The sequence below is a fragment of the Gossypium raimondii genome, chromosome 11, assembly GCF_025698545.1.
Source record: "Gossypium raimondii isolate GPD5lz chromosome 11, ASM2569854v1, whole genome shotgun sequence".
NCBI lineage: Eukaryota > Viridiplantae > Streptophyta > Magnoliopsida > Malvales > Malvaceae > Gossypium > Gossypium raimondii.
Genome location: NC_068575.1, coordinates 12,416,148 through 12,434,910, shown reverse-complemented (window position 1 = coordinate 12,434,910; position 18,763 = coordinate 12,416,148). Strand labels below are relative to the sequence as shown.

At 30.5% G+C, this 18,763-nt stretch overlaps 1 protein-coding gene across 1 annotated transcript; it reads left to right on the top strand.

Annotated features, from left to right (window-relative positions):
- The first annotated feature begins 15,098 nt into the window (after positions 1–15,098).
- Positions 15,099–18,741, top strand: LOC105804598 (leucine-rich repeat receptor-like protein kinase PXL1). The gene is made up of 2 exons (XM_012637269.2): positions 15,099–18,055; positions 18,150–18,741. The coding sequence occupies exons 1-2, from the start codon at positions 15,397–15,399 to the stop codon at positions 18,554–18,556; spliced, it is 3,066 nt and encodes a 1,021-aa protein (XP_012492723.2). The 5' UTR covers positions 15,099–15,396; the 3' UTR covers positions 18,557–18,741.
- Positions 18,742–18,763: the final 22 nt, after the last annotated feature.

Sequence of the window (18,763 nt, the reverse complement as noted above, 5' to 3'; positions counted from 1 at the left end):
CGAGTTATAATTTATTTAGTGACTGCTGCGCAGGTGGACAGCCTTATTATGAACAGTGAAATAACTTTTAAAAGTAAATTTTTATGTCCCGAACTTTTAAGTTAAGTCCAGCAACGGTCTCGGGTAAGGGGTGTTACATTTTTAAAAGCTAAGTGACTGAAATGAAACCTAGGTGACTGTTTTGTTAACTACCCCAAAGCTGGGTGACTGTTGGTGTAATTTACCCTTCTCAGAATTTCCTATTTTGCTGGCCATTAACGTGATTCTTGCTCAACTAAGTTCGTATTAAAAACTCTGCTATGCACGACTAGTAATTAAATTATGGATAAGTTCTTTTTTTGGTCACTTAATTAACAAAATTATAATTTAGTCACTGAACTATTCGAAAATTTTTGTTTTAGGTCATTGAACTATTCAAAAGTTCTTACTTAAGTCACTGGGCTATCAAGTTTTTTTTTAAAAGTTCCATCAGTGAGCTCCAAGTGATGATTTGATGATTGACACGATGGATCACTACCCGCATCGATAAGTAGAAGAACATACCTTAAATTCAAGTCGATCTAACGGTCAAAGTTATTTCTTGAAAAAAAATTTTAACTGTAGAAAAGAATGGGAAATAGAGTTTTTGATTGACTGAGGCAATACGAACAGAGAAAGCCATATAGCATCAATTTTAACAACCCATTAACTTAAATGAAAACTTTGGAATAGTTCAGTGACCAATTTGTAACTTTTTTTAATTAAGTAACCAAAATGAAAACTCGCTCATAATTTAGTGATTAACGATGTAGTTTACCGTTTTGAAATTTATGTCTCAACCTAAATGGTAGTACTTAAATCCGTTGAAGTTAAATTGTATGTAAGTTGTGAATTTAGTCCTTATTTTCCAATATGGTGATGTTTAGTTTTGAGGTTTTAATTATAACTGAAATAGTAGTAGTTAAATTCACAAACTAAAATGACATGATTTTTTCTAAATGTTTTGTGGAAAAAGTAAGAAGACATGATATTACAAATGTAATAATATGTTTATTGTATGAAATTTTGAAAATAATATAATTTAACTTAATAAATTTAACAGTTATATCTTTTGGGTTAAGACTAAAATTTCAAATTTAAAAAGTATAAAGATTAAAATTGACCAAATTAGAGCATAAAGATTTAATTTACAACTTATTTATAATACAAGGGACTAATACAAGAATTTAACCTTAAAAATAAGTTTTTCTGCTGTCATGGGATAATATTTTGTCAAACAACTATAGGATTTTTGTTTTACATGTTATTCAAGTTTAATAAATTAATTTTTTATATTTAAAATTCAAAAATAAAATAGAATACTAATGCTTATTTAGCAATTATTTTCCATATACTAGTATATTTTAATGTTAAGTGTCTTTTATTCAACAAATAAAATATTTTTATTTCATGTAATTAATACGAAATTAATATTATTAAACTTAATTAATATATTAATTATTTTGATAATTAAAATATTACAACAATAAACAAACTGTAATTAAAGTTTGGATGGAAATAATAATGAAAATTTTTAAAAAAATCCAGTGATTTCTAACTACAAATCAAATGAAAATATCTGAATGTTGAATATTAATACATTTTTATAGTAAATTTGGATTTGAAATATTGACAGTGCAACTCAACATTAAATAATATAAATTACAATGGACGTGTAATTTAACATGGATATATATTTCTTTAACAAATATTGATATAAAATTTAATAGTAAAAAATAAAGATTAAGAGTTGAAAACGTGCGTTATACATCTATTCATTATTACAATCTAAGAACGTAGATTATCTTGACAAATGTCACTTTATAACTTCCTTTCGTTTGAGAGGAACAAGTACCTTGCTCATGTAACTTCACCACCCTTATATCTATGTAACACAACTTTGCCAATCAACACTTTGCCAAGAGTAACACGTTGCTGAGACTGAAATTTGTGAACATACACATGACACTTGAAACTCTTATGATTCATCTCGTCAAAGATAGGTGTTGGGTCTTTTTTTTACATCACTCACATGTGAGACCTTACCTAGTTATCTCTATCTCATCGTTGGTTATCTAGAAAACTATAGTGTTTCCCAAGTGACTGATCAAGATAGAACTTGCGTCATACATATTTCACAACTCAAAGCTAAAAAGAGGGTCACCCTCACTTATAAATACTTGTCATTATCCCTAAAAAGGATTCATGTTTTTCCATTGCATCTCCATTTACGATATGTCTCTCATCTTGTGAGCTTTTATCTCTCTTCTTTCTTTTATTTATCTTTAATAAAAACAAATAATTAGTTGAATAATAAAATATAAATAATTATAAATAAAATTAAAATATAAAAATAAATAATTATGGATGAAATAAAGGTAAAAATGTTTCAAGTCTCATTGATTTTCACTATTATTATTTTCAACCTTTTTATTTTTCTAATTTTGATTTAAGTATTGGAAAATATGTTGAAGTTAAAACTCTAATACCTTTTAATTATCTTTTATCTAACATATCATTATCTAAACTCACCGGAAAGAGTCATCAACAATTGGTGTTATATGTAAGGATGAGGCTCTAGAGAGAACTTATTGTAATTGAGTATTTAGAGTGTACTTTTTAAACTATTAGCTGCTTAGATCTAAAAATCAGCTCTTGTTTAATTAATAAGACATCTACTTAGGGACGTTAGTAGCTCACACTTTGTGAATGGTTTATGAGATATATGTTAGAAAATATGGACATTATATATATAATAAGAGTAATTATATATTATTATTTATTATCATAAAAGGTTAGTCTAAATTAAACGTGATCTAATTTAGTTAAGATTTATTGGGCTTTAGTTATTAAATAAAGTATGGGCCAAAGATGTCTAGATACTCTAGTAACTAATTTCTAATTAATGATAGACTGATTAGAAATTAGAGTTAATATGCAAAAGTTATATGTTAAGGTTACGGTCACCAAATTGCACATACGTAACTTTTCTAATATCTCATCTTCATAAAAGAGAGGGCCACCCTTCTTTAAAATATTTATGTGTTAATTTGGAAGATCAAAACCACAAGTCTTGAAGATTTCAAGATATCGATGGATTCAAGTACGTTTCCGCACCTAGTTTGAGTCTTGATTTATTATTAAATATAATTTGATATGACAGATCCTGGTTTACAGTTTTAAATTTATATTAGATCTTGCTTTACAATTCTAACAAGTGGTATCAAAGTTTCATCATATTGAATTATTAAAAACGAATTAATTCTCTATTAATTTTGGATTGAATCTTTTGAAGTCTTTAGATTCTTTGATTAATTATGCATTGCAGTTATGAAGAATTTATTATGGGCAGTGGCGAAACTAAGGGGGGCTGGTAGGGGCCCGACCCCCCTAAAATGAAATATTTTTCATATGACCCCTTTAAAATTTTTAAAATTTTAAATTAGTAAAGGTAAAATCACAATTTGCCCCCTTAAAAATATAAAAATTTGATTTAATTCTTTAAAAATTATAAAGATATAGTCTATTAAAACGATAAATTTATATTTTTTCTATCGTAAAAATTATAATTTAATGTCGACCCTAAAAACGCTTACTTGAAGAACTGAAAATCTAATAATTGATACTCTTTAATAATTATGAGTGATGTATGTGAAATATTAGTTGACCGAATGATAAATTTCAGTTCAAAGATTTAGTTTCAAAGTTATGTACATGGGTTATTTCGATTCTGTGTTTCTATTTCTATTTGCCAATTCTATACATACTCTTGGTATTTAGTTAAAAAAAAAAAAGTAGTCCTAAGTGCCATCACCATCGAGTACCCTAAATATGTTGGCTCTTTCTTTGCTTGGTCTTTGTGCTGTCTCACCTTTGCTACTCTGTTTTTGCAAATACCTCAATGTTTTGTAAGGATAAACAAATCTGATATGAAGATTTAAAACGAGGCAATAGAAAAAGATAGAAGGGTTTGAGATGAGTTTTTTTTTTTTTTTTTTTTGGGAAATAAATAGGAAATAATGAAATTTGTGATTCATGCAATTCTTGCTCAACTAAGTTCATATTAAAAATTCTGCTCTGCTCTGAGTTAATATTAATTTTTATACTTTTAAATTATTAAAAAGGGTAAACTATACCATTAGTTACCAAACTATAGTTAGATTTTTGTTCTGGTCATTGAACTATTCGAAAGTTTTCGTTTAAGCCACTGAATTATTCAAAAGTTCTTAGTTAAGTCATTGAGTTGTTAAGTTTTTTTATCGATTTTAATTTATAATAGACTTATTCATAAGTTAGGCTACTTGCTCAAGTTCGAAGGTTCGTCTAAATTTTGAGAGGATTTGAGCAAAATTATTAGGTCCATTTAAAATATGAGTTGGGTTTGAGCTTAAACATTTAAGGTTTAAGCCTGATCCAACCCATTTTTGAGTGTCATATTTTATATTATGTAATTTATAATAAATGAAAATTAAATATATATAATAGTATACAATATTACCATAATGTAAACATTTAAAAATGTAAAGATAATTATCTTTAAAATTTTAATAAAAATATTAAATAAAAAATATAAATATTAGAATACAAATATTAAACTTACAACTTATACATAATTTAGGAACTAATAGAAAATTTTAACCTTAAAAAATAAGTTTTCTGCTGTCATGGGATAATATTATGTCAAACAACTATAAGATTTTTCTTTACATGTTATTCAAGATTTAATAAATTAATTTTTGTTATTCAAAATTAAAAATAAAACAGAATACTAATGCTTATTTAGTAATTTTTTCCCATATTTGTACAAATAAAATATTTTTATTTCATGTAATTAATGTAAAACAATAATTATAATTAACGTTATTAAAATTATTAAACATAATCAAAATATACTAACTATTTTAATAATTAAAATATTACAACAATAAACAAACTTCAAACTATAATTAAAGTTTGGATGGTAATAATAATGAAATTAAAAAAAAAATCTTGTGCAACTCAACATTGAATCATTTACATTACAATGGAGGTGTAATTTAATATAGATATAAAATTTAAGAGTAAAAAATAAGGATTAAAAGTTGAAAACGTGTATTACACGTGAACAAATCAAGAACGTAAATTGTGTTGAATGCCACTTTATAATCTCCCCTTGTTTGGGAGGCAATTGTTATGTCATACAGATTTTGTCATTCCTTGGGCCACAACTTTGCCAATCAACACCTTACAAAGAGCAACACGTTGTCGAGACTGAACTTTGTGAACATACATACACATGACATGTAAAACTCCTACAATCTACCTCGTCAAAGATAAGTGTTGTGTCCTTATATAACTCACACGTGGACCTTACTTAGTTATCTCCATCCCATCGTTGTTTATTTGCAGGACTATAGTGCTCCCCAAGTGACTGACTGAGATAGAACTTGCGCCGTACACATTTCAAGACCCAATGCTAAAAAGAGGATCATCCTCACTTATAAATACTTATCATTATCCCTAAATAGGATTCATGTTTCTGCATTGCATAACATATTGTCTTTACTTACGACTCTTTGTACGTCCTTTACCGTGTGAGCTTTCACCTCTCCTCTTTCCCTTATTTATCTTTAATAAAAATAAATAAATAGTTGAATAAAAAGATATAATTATGAATAAAATCAAAATATAAAAATAAATAATTATGAATGAAATAAACAAATAAATGAATGAATGCAATAATTAAAAGTAAAAATGTTTTAAGTCCAGCACGTTTGGTTCGCTGTATTGGATTAGAGGTGTATTGGATTAGAGGTGTAATGGAATAGAGGTGTAATGGAAAAGCTGTGTAATAGCAAATCAACTGTTTGGTTGAATGTAATGGAATAGAGCGTAATAGTAATCACATGTTTGGTTGAGTGTAATAGAGGTGTAATAGCATAATGAAAAACTAAAATGACTAGAATACCCTTAGCGAAATTTGTTTTGGTAAATGATTATTGTTATTGTTATTTAAATTTTAATAAGATTATTATTATCAATAATAAATAATTTAATCATATTTAAACATAATTATTATTAAATATATTTTAATTAAAATATATAATTTAATAAAATTCTTAATAATTAGCATAAATTTGTTTTGGTAAATTATTATTGTTATTGTTATTTAAATTTTAATAAGATTAATATCAATAATAAATAATTTAATCATATTTAAACATAATTATTATTAAATATATTATAATTAAAATATATAATTTAATATGAATTTACTCAAATCATAATATATGATACTGTAAAATATAAATTAACATAATTATTATTAAATATATTATAATTAAAATATATAATTTAATAAAATTCTTAATAAATAAAATTCTTCTATGAATTTACTCAAATCATAATATATGATACTATAAAAGAAAATTTCAAATAATTAATATTAAATATGATTTAATTAAATATATGATTTAATAAAATTTAAAATTATTATAACTAATATGATTATAGTTTATGAATTTGTATAATTTAAAATAATAATTATTACATATAATTTAATAATAATATATAATTTCATAAAATTCTTGATAATAAAAATTTTCTTATATGAATTTATACAATTTAAAATAATTAATATTAAATATAATTATATAGTGATATATAATTTCATAAAATTCTTAATAATAAAATGTTCTTATATGAATTTACTAAAATCAATATATAACTTGAGAATTATATTATGCATAAACATAATTAACTTATATTAAGAAAAGGTTAGATGAAAATGAAATTGTACATTAAAATCCATATGTTATATAGTTTTACAACATCAAAAGTTTGAACATTGATATTTAATGGTAAGAAAGAAATCTCTAACCCATTCCAATCCAACAGCTGAAGGTAAACTAAAGAAAACGATCATTTGAGTTGGATGGTCGGAATTTTACTCAATGCATCATACCGATCGATCGTCGGTTAAACCTTCAATTGACCATAAGGCTGAATATAAATTTGAAGCTCTCTCTTCCATATGTTGTTCTGACTTCTGCTGAACTACCACCTCGGAGGCAAAACTCCTACTGATTTGATCGCCAACGGCCTGGATTTTCTCCCGAACAAAGTGATGACCTCATTAAATGAAGAAAACACATTATCACGAGCATCGATTTCTTCTTTCTCTTGTTTGAAGATGAGGAACCCCTTGGTCTCGATCTCCTCGCGGATCCGTACCAGAAACATCCATGTCATCTAAAGAGACGTCAGCTTCGCAGTCATAGAATGTGTTTCTCTCTTCATTCATATCTGTAGTACGTTCATCATCAAGCATGTATTTCTTCAAAAACATCAAGAATTTGTTTGAGCATCTCTCCCGTTGCTCGATCTCTTGCATATATGGTAGTAATTTGGTCATAGTAAGGAAAGTACGAAATCTGAATTGGCGGCTTCTTTGTGACTCTAAAAATGAGGAAATCATATTAGTCATAAGTTTGGTAAAAATAATATAATAAAGACTTGAAATAATCTTACCTTTAAATAGGACTCCCAAACCGCATCTTCAAAGAACAACGAGTCATTTATGCTCGTCCCAACCAAAACCGCTATTGTTTTGGCCATTAAGCATGTCGAGACGATTGACCACTCCTTTTAAGTAACCTAATCCTTGATTCAATATTAGGTTTCGCCTTCAACATTGCATTTGGTAAAACCGTTTGTAGCATTCTTTCCAACTCGTTCAAATAATCGGCTTTGAACCCTATCGACATTAAATGTTCCAACATTGTGCAGTCCACCATCTTTGAAACTAATCTCGCATCTTCTCTGAACCCATTTTCTTTTGCTTCCTCGAGAAGCTTGAGCATTTGATTCGGAACACCGACATAATGATCTTAAGAACAAAAAAAACAAATTATATTAATTACTATTTTAATATCATGATTCAAAAGGTCAACACTTTATAAAATCTAAGTAATTAAGTTGAATATCATGAATCAAAAGTTCCATAGCACAAAAATTTAAAATTATAACACATGTGAATTAGAAGAAATTATATTATAATTTCGTAGTTTAGTACAATACAAAAATCAATACAAAAGTTTCACAAAAGTTTCACAAACTAATTTCTAGATGCTTGCCATTCATCGAACATTTGGTTGGCTAGTTCCATCCTCCAAGTAGCCCAAGCATCCGATGGATGAATATTTGTGATATTCGGTTCATCGTCATCCACCACATTAATTGTAGGTAATCCTTCTCCCACCTCCGCTTCAATGGGATCACTACTCATATGGGTTCGAATAAAATTATGGAGCAAACAACATGCAATAATAATTCTATTGTGCACCCTTACAGGATAGAACGATGGACTCTAAGTATTCCCCATCTAAGTTTTAATAAGCCAAAGCATCTTTCAATGACATTACGTGCTGAGGCATGTTTCATATTAAAAAACTCTTGCGGAGAACTTGGCTGATAACCCTGACGCCACTCGTTCAAATGATATCGTTGTCCTCTAAATGGTGCAAGAAATCCCTCACAATTTGTGTATCCAGCATCAACTAGATAATAACAACCTATAAAATAAGTTTCATATTAAAAAATGATTAATTCAGCACACAAAGTGTGATCTTAATGAATAAATCAAAGTCCTCTAACTATACACTTTACCATGAGGAACTTTTAATCCATGTCTTCTACTAATGGCATCTCAAGAACCCGTCCATCAAGAATCGAACCTTCCCAACCGGAAGAACATAAACAAATTGCATCTCGGTGTACAAACACCTAGCATATTTGTTGCTATGTCACCTTTTCGTCCAATATCTAGGTTTATCAACTGTTGGAACCCTAATCTTGATGTGGGTTCCATCAAGAGCACCTAAGCAATTCTATATCACATGATATAAAACCTTGAGTTAGAATACTAATTTAAATCTAAATCAAGTAAATGTTGTTGAAGCTATATATAAAACTTAGTCCTATACCTTAAACCATTTCCACCTTGTGTCGGAAGAATCTACGTAATTGGCTCCGGGTTTTAAATAACACATCTTGCAAGCGTATGACAAGATTTAAAACACTATGAAATGCTCGCTAACAGCTTCCGGACCTTCTAAAGTGATGCTTGATAACTCGATTTTTCGGTGATGGGAGATGATATGTAAAAACATTGCTACTTGCTCGTCAACAAGCATGAACCTTGTCGACTTCAATCCCCTATCGATTCTAACATCTCACATAATTTAAAAAGGCACTCTATTCATCCTAACTTGTTCAATACAAGTCTCGTCACTAGCATATACAAGCCTATTCACATAATCCCGTTTTGCATAAAATCTACGGTATAGGACCTAATCCTTGGTCTATGTAGGCTAAGGTGGCACCCATTCTAAATAAGAACCAAATCGCGATTCTCTGATTTCCAACCATATTGTCACAAAGAATACTAATTCTTTTCGCCTCACACTTTGTGCAATTAAAGGCATTGAGCCATTATCGCAACATTTTAAAATTAGAACACACTATCAAAGAATTGAAGTTGCAATTACACATTATCAAATAAAATAAACAGCACAAATTTAGAACACACGAAGCAAAAATTATCTACTAAATGATATCGTTGCAACTTTAATTTCATTTCTTTATCAATCACCCAAATAATAATGAAAGAGTATATTTAATTATCGATGATTAGTTTAATTAAGGTTTTCTTATTTCAAAATAAGTAAAATGAAGAATGAGGATTTGGTTTAATAATGAAATTGAAGTTTTATAACTTTTATAACATTTTAAATGGTAATTTCATTTTGTAAAAATATATATAACTTTGAAGAGGACTTATTTTTACAAGAATTGTTACTTATCTTTCTAGTATCAAGTTTAAAATACATGTTTAGCATTTTTCATCAAAAATTATTATTATTAAAATTTCGAATTCTATAGAATTTATTAATTTAATGACCAAATTTGACTTTTTAAGTAAAATTTGTATAATTTTATTTATCATATTATATATCGTTAATTTTAAAAACTTCCTTACACTTTCACAATTATAATTTATGTATTATAGGAAATCATATTATGAATGAGGAATATTTTATGTATAATGTAATTGACTTAAAATCTAAGATAGAATTAGACAATAATAAATTTCAGTCCATTTATCCATTTTTATAATTAAGATAACATTATTTCCATTATAGGGAAAAATAATGTTTGAATCAATTAACATTTGTTTTAAATAACATGTATTGCGTGCATAAAAGGTTAATTATAATCCATGAGCATTTAATTTCTTCAAAACTTATATTAAATTTTAATATATTATGTATAATTGAGGTAAAATTAATTGAGGTAAAATTTGAAGGTTGGTATTTGTTAGATTATAACTAAACTCATTATAATTTGGACATTTAAATATATTGATTAGTTAATTAAAATCACCCAAATTAATTGACCTAAAATGATATCGTATAAATATATTGATTAGTTACTTAAAGCATGTTCAAAGTTTGATCATTGAAAATTTTTTATTGATGATTAGTTTAGTTAAGGTTTTCTAATTTCAAATTAAATAAAATGAAGAATGAAGATTTAGTTTAATAATGAAATTGAAGTTTTAAAACTAGATAATAACATTTTAAATGGTAATATAATTTCATAAAAATATATAACTTTTATCTCATTTACATGTACAAATTTATTATTAATGTATTGTATTTACATGTACAAATAATTGTGATTTGAAGCCCATTATTTGTAGGCATAATGCTCTTTAAAAAAATGTTACCTAATAGTAAAAACATATAACTTGGTGATAAATTAAAAAGAACAATGGTCATGCAACAATAACCATAACCATACAAACAAAAGCTTTAATGAGCATTACAAACATACAAACAAAACCATATTCATTTGGGAAACAATGAAACTGCTACATCAATACTAACTGTAATGCTCAAATGGGACGATTGCGATGTGGAAGTGTTGGAAAATGTTACTGTAATGAGAAAAGTGCTCGGATCAACCTTTTTTTGGGGAAAATATTTATGCTATAGCTAAATATAGTATATCAAAGCACGAACAACCATACACCAATCATCATCCATGATCCATATTTTAAATATGATATCGATCAAAACAGATCTAGATAGTTTATTAAATCCCTTGCCTACCAATCATCAATACTTACAATTATGCAACAATCACCTTTTAAGTACTTAAATGGACCGTTAACTTTCTAGAGTAGTCTTACCTTACGCTCTATTCCAGAACTTTGAGAACTTTCTTATTAACCTCTCTCTTCTTGTAAAAACATAAGAAAAATAAAACATTTAGCCATGGTTATAGGCTTATAGCAGAATCTTGATAAGCGGGAACACAAAAGAGGAACTATGAAACTATTAAATCCAATTGCATAGCTTTCAAAGGATTCATTGGATTTTCTTTGTTCGTATGATACCAAAGCGACAAACCATTAAACCCAATTCCAAGTTCAATAACCTACACTGAATCGCCTCCTCATTTCCCTCATTATTTGTAATTAGTTCTCACCTCCCTTTTCTTCCTAATAAAAGGCCGAACCAACAAGTGTCCTCTTTTCATTACAATATGAGAAGACTAGATAATAATTTTTCTTTTGTTTTTCAAGAATGTTGGAAGCAGTCATGGCACAACCATAAAACCAACCATATTAAGTAAATTCAGTGCCTAACATCCTACATGTAGTAAGTTGCACTTAGTTAATACATAACAAACCACCGGCCTCTAATTCCCCACATTCATCCCCATTAGCAAACAACACAATGCAGCATATGTATCATCAACCGAGCAAAAAGATTCAAACTAACTTCAAAAGTGATTTGATGCTCATAATTTATCCATCAAACCTAATTTCAAAAGGAGACAACAACAATTGATAAGCTACTTTAGCCAATGATTTGGTGAAGAATGTAGGAGAAACATCATTTGCTTTAGATATGCAATCATCAAACATGACCAAAAATTTCTAGTTCATAGCATGAGCAATAGCATGCAATTATCTAGATTCTAGAGGTTCATAGTTAAGACAAAGCTTAGCATCGAACAAAGTAAGCTTCCAAAAATTTAAGAACAAAATCAAAAGAGCGGTTCAAAACCAAGTAAATGACAAAGGTCGACACTAAAATGTATAATCACTTACGAGTAAATTAATAACGTTTTACAACCTTACCACAACTAGAAACTATTAACCATAATATTAAACTGATATACAAGAAATTAAAAAAAAACAACGCACCATAAACAATTAAACAACAAAGAAAACCACACGAATTTTCACTAATACAACAAAAGCTTCTCTTTGATTTTCATGGACTTCACCGGTTTTCACATATCGCTTGCGAGTGTTTGTGAATTTGACAAATATAAACAAGATATCTACTCTCTAAATCATATTCTTGAATTCATGGAACTTTAACAAAACATAAAAATATTGCACGGAATAATGTGCCATCTTTGGTCGCAATGAGGAAAATAGAAACTCAACTCATGAATGCAAAATTTGTCATACGAAAATGGAAATATGATTTCTTGAAAGAAGTATATGCTTTAAACTTTTGATGTTGCTCTTTGAATAAATCAGATTTATAAATTACACACATATAATTTATATGAAATCACCATCGAAAGCAAGGGATATTAAACCCGAAAAACTTTCGTTAACTAAAAGCTGCAGAAGAGTAAAAGATTCATAACCATGAAATCAAGCATTAAACTCTTGAAGAATAAAAAGCCACAAGTGCAATTATACAATAATTCCAATGAAATCAAGCAACAATTTCATAAAATAAAATAGCAATTTCAATGAAACTCATCAAGACTAAAGATTCATAACCATGCAAAATATTTGATAAAAGATTGTCGAACAAAAGAATTGGCGATTAATTTGGGTCGTAATTAAAACTCACCCGATCTTGGATTAGAGGTGATGACCCAAAAACGCTTCACTCTTTTTCAATGGATTCACTATCGTATTTCCAATTTTGTGAAAATATTGAAGAACAGAGAGAGTTGAGATAGGGTTGGGAGGAAATGGGAGGAGACAGAGATCAAGAAACGATGAGGACGAATAATAAACAAAAACGGTGGGAGATGGAAGGAGAAATTTTGAGGATGAATAGGAGAGGGTCGGGTAGGGAGGGAGGGTAAAAGCAGAGAGCGGGGACGGAAGGCGGACGTAATAGGTATTCTGAGGATTTGGGAAGGGATTACAAAAGCAATGAAAAAGGAATTAGGTCGGGATTGGTTTACGCCCGTAATGCCTATTACAGCGAACCAAACGCCGAATTAGAGGCGTCATGTAATACGCGCGTATTCGGCCTGTATTGTATTAGGTAATACACTGAACCAAACGCCCTCTCATTGTTATACAGGCCTACAACAAAGTCGGTTTTTTAATATTCTTCATGTCCGTTTTACAGTTAATGTTCGGGATTTGTGGTTGCTTCTCTCAACAATATCGCCTCCAAGGTTTGAACCTATGTCTCCCATTGAGAATACAATATGTTTTACCATTACACTCAATACTTGTTGATCTAAACAACGTGATCTTTCTATTTTATATTTAATATTAAATTTTATTATTTTATTTTATTAAAAAAATTACTTTACGAAGAATTCCAAATATAAACAACAAAATAAACATGTAATATATATATATATATATAAGATTTGCATTAACATTCAAATTCAATTCTAAGCAATCTCTTCTCCTTATAAAAAAATTAATTTATAAAATTGACCTGAAAAATAATTTTATCAATAAAATTATGAAAAAATTAATTTTGGATCGTAATATAATGATAAATTTGATTTTAAATCCCAGAAGGAAATAAAAGGACTATAAAATAAAATTTGATATGTATCTCCCTTGATGATGAAATGATTGATGAAAGTGGTGGGTTTGGCATAAATCCATGTATGACAACATAAGGAATGTCCCTACAAAATAATGGCATAATTTGAGTGCATATTATTTTATATAAGGAAACTGCCCCTTTGCACATGGTTTCCAGCCTTCTCCACCTTCACTTATGCTTTGCATTATTACCCTTTCATCTATTATCTCTAATTATTCACACACACACATATATATATATATTTCTCTCATATTGGATTCTTACTATATAATAATTGCTAGAGGCCAGATAGGTACATGTGAATATATATCAAGAAATGGGCTATAAAGTTTTTTAAAGAAGGAATAGTGTTTGGTGAGCAAGAAAATGGAGTTCAATATTTCATTATTATGATCCATCAAGCTTTCTCTCTTAGAAAGTTCCAAGTTGTCTATTTGTTCCCCTTTTTAAAAAAAAAAAATTGGTAAACTCTATAACATGAACATGAAGAGATGCTTTTCTTTTCTGCAAAAAATATATATATATATATATATATTTATACTTATGTTTGTTCATGCACAATAGTAATTTATCATTATAGTTCGAACAATACTTGTATATCATAATTATAAATTTAGTAATAGTTTACGAATGAATTTTTATGTATAATTCGTATCATTTATGTAAATATAAATACAATAAAAAAATTACATGTATCGAAATTTTAAATATATTTTTATGTTTATTGAATCCATTAAAATTAATTATCTCAAATTAAAATTTTGATTGGGGAATGGATTGGGAAATGGACAACTCAGTTTAAAATATTCTCTGTACTGTGTAAGAATAAATAATTGGTATGTCCTTTGGCTTTATTATTAAACTGTTATAATTATGGTATAATGATAGAGAATGATTGTGAGAAATGTTGCTTTGTTTAGAAGCCAAAACTACATATTTATAGAAAAATGCAAATAAAAGAGATAAATTCAACCAGGTAAAATACATATATATATATAATTGCTTTGATACTGTCAAAACGAATATTTAATGAAAAATAAAAGTGGGACTTAATGATAGCTTTAATTTCCACCATGAAACAGGAAAATAACTTGGGAAAATATTTTTAACTAGTTAATCTCCCACATTGGGTTGACTTATACTATGATAAATGATTGAAGAAGAAAAATATAAAGAACAATCTCTGGGAACACATTCCATCCATGTTTTAGTGTCTTGGAGATTTGTAATAAGTCCAAAGCTTTACAGTCATTAATGGTAGATAATTATCTGGTGTCAATCCCAAGAACCCACGAACTGATATTAAATTAATCAATCTACCCTGGTCACTGAGTTTTATTAACTATTACTAAGCTAATTATAAGCTTAATTATTCTCATATGTCCTATATATTAACTTTCGTGGTCTTCCTCTAACTCCTTTGTTCCACCATACCCAAAAATGCAAAACTTTTAGTAGGAACAAACTTAGAACACAATATTTTTCTTTTTTCTTTTTTTAAATGGAACCCAAATCTTGCTTGCTGTTCTTCTACTGTTGCATTGGTCTCTTTCTGGTTATTGCAGAGGGTGCTAATAGCATTCCAGTGCCAAATGATGAAGAATCAACCTTACTTTTGATGAAAAGAAGTTTGATCGATCCGTTGAAGAAGCTCGAAGATTGGAAAGCGGTGAGTAATGCGGCGGAAACCAGATTGGCTCATTGTAACTGGACTGGTGTTTGGTGTAACTCCAGAGGCTTTGTTGAGAAACTTGATCTTTCTAATATGAATCTCAGTGGCATTGTATCGGATCGTATTCAAGGTCTGCGCAGTCTCTTGATTCTCAACCTTTACAACAACAGTTTCGATACGTCTTTGCCAAAGTCATTTGCGAATCTCACTTCACTGCAGAGCATTGATGTGAGTCAAAACAACTTCATTGGCAGCTTTCCAACAGGTCTTGGGATGGCTTCAGGATTGACTTATGTGAATGCATCAAGCAACAATTTCTCAGGGTTTCTCCCTGAGGATCTTGGTAATGCAACTTCACTTGAAACTTTAGATTTCAGAGGCAGTTTCTTGGAGGGCACGATTCCTACATCTTTCAAGAATTTGCAGAAACTGAAGTTTCTTGGGCTTTCAGGCAATAATCTGACTGGAAAGCTTCCGAGAGAGCTCGGACAACTTTCAGCATTGGAAACTATCATTCTCGGTTACAACGAGTTCGTAGGCGAAATACCAGAAGAATTTGGCAATCTCACCAATCTGCAGTACCTTGATTTGGCTGTTGGAACTCTCAGTGGTCAAATCCCATCATCATTGGGTAGGCTTAAACAGCTAACTACAGTTTATTTGTATAAAAATAATTTCACAGGAAGGATCCCACCAGAGCTTGGCAATGCTACTTCGTTGGTTTTCTTGGATCTTTCCGATAATCAGATATCAGGAGAGATACCAGTAGAGTTAGCAGAGTTGAAGGATTTGCAGCTATTGAATTTGATGACAAATCAGTTGAATGGTTCAGTTCCTGTTAAACTTGGAGAATTGACCAAACTAGAGGTACTTGAGCTATGGAAAAATTCATTCACAGGTTCTTTGCCGATGAATCTAGGACGAAACTCGCCTTTACAGTGGTTAGATGTGTCATCAAATTCATTGTCAGGTGAGATTCCACCAGGTTTATGTGATTCAGGAAATCTGACTAAACTTATCCTCTTCAACAACTCCTTTTCTGGTCCAATCCCAGTAGGTTTATCAACATGTAAGTCACTGGTTCGTGTTCGAGTACAAAACAATCTGATTTCCGGGACTATTCCTATCGGCTTTGGAAACCTCCCTCTACTTCAACGTCTGGAATTGGCAAAAAACAATCTTACAGGCCAAATTCCAGACGATATAGCTTTGTCAACATCTCTTTCTTTCATTGATGTATCTTGGAACCACCTTGAATCAACCCTTCCTTCCAGCATCATTTCCCTCCCTAATCTCCAAACAATCATTGTCTCCCACAATTACTTGGCAGGCAAAATTCCTGATCAGTTTCAAGATTGCCCATTGTTATCTGTGCTTGATCTTTCGAGCAACCATTTCTCTGGAGAAATTCCAGAAAGTATAGCTTCTTGTGAAAAGCTGGTAACTCTAAACCTTAGAAACAATCAGTTCAGTGGAGAAATCCCAAAAGCACTTGCAACAATGCCCACGCTAGCCATGCTTGACTTGTCGAATAATTCTCTAGTTGGCTCAATACCGTTAAATCTCGGCACCCCACCAGCCTTGGAAATGCTGAACCTGTCATACAACAAGCTTGAAGGTCCGGTCCCTGCTAATGGTTTGTTGATAACAATAAATCCTGAGGACCTTGCAGGCAATGCTGGTCTTTGTGGTGGCATACTCCCACCGTGCTCTTCAAGTCCGATAAAAGCACCAGAGCAACCAAGGAAAATGCACATTAAACATGTTGCGGCCGGGTTTATCATCGGAGCATTGGTAATATTATCTGTTGGCATAACATTTTTTGCAGGAAGATGGGCATATCAAAGATGGTACTTATATAACAGTTTCCTCAGTGACTTGTTCGAAAAAAGTAACAATCAATGGCCTTGGAGATTGGTTGCATTTCAAAGGCTAAGTTTTACAAGTAGTGATATCCTAGCCTGTATAAAAGAATCAAACATCATCGGCATGGGAGGAACCGGTGTAGTTTATAAGGCTGAAGTCCATCGTCCACGAGCAGTGGTTGCAGTTAAGAAGCTGTGGAGATCACAGACCGATATTGAAAGCAGTGACGATCTATTCGGAGAAGTGAGTCTCCTCGGAAGACTTCGGCACCGTAACATTGTAAGATTGTTGGGGTATGTTCACAATGAGACTAATCTATTGATAGTATATGAGTACATGCCGAATGGAAATCTTGGGACAGCTTTGCACGGTAAACAAGCAGGGAAGGTGTTGGTAGACTGGGTTTCAAGGTACAACATAGCAGTTGGTATTGCACAAGGGCTGAATTATCTCCACCATGACTGCCATCCCCCAGTCATTCACCGGGATATCAAGTCAAACAACATTCTTCTCAATGCAAATCTAGAGGCAAGAATCGCGGATTTCGGACTAGCAAGGATGATGATTCATAAGAACGAAACCGTTTCAATGGTTGCTGGATCTTATGGATATATTGCTCCTGGTACGTTTCAAATCTATGATTTTATATATCAAAGCTTGTTTTCTTCGACAAGAACCCTTTACTAATGTTATTATTGAAACCTTTCTTATGACAGAATTTGGGTACACTCTGAAGGTTGACGAAAAGATCGACATCTATAGCTTTGGCGTAGTTCTGTTAGAGCTTCTATCTGGGAAAATGCCATTAGATCCTTCCTTCGGAGAATCAGTCGATATAGTCGAGTGGACTCGAATGAAAATCAAGAAAAACAGAGGGTTCGAAGTACTGGATCCAGCCATAGCCGGTCAATGCAAACATGTCCAAGAAGAGATGCAACTTGTCCTAAGGATTGCACTTCTTTGTACTGCAAAGCTCCCAAAGGACAGACCATCCATGAGAGACATCATTACAATGCTTGCTGAGGCAAAGCCCAGAAGGAAAAGTGTGTGTCAAAATGGAGGTCACAATTCTAGCAAAGAGGCTCCTATTTTTAGCACCTCACCTGTAACCGGGCTTATGTAACAGTTCCATTAAAATTTCTTTTTCAGGCTAATGTTTTTCATTACTTTCTTGTTTATGTAAATTTTATTGAAAAGCCGGCTCTATTGTAGGCTCAGTTGCAACCATGCAGGCAAAGGGATAAATGTTCATATACAAAAGTATCTTTAATCTTTTGCAGAATACATAATAAACTTAATACTCGATAATACTTCGATCCCTCTGCCTCTA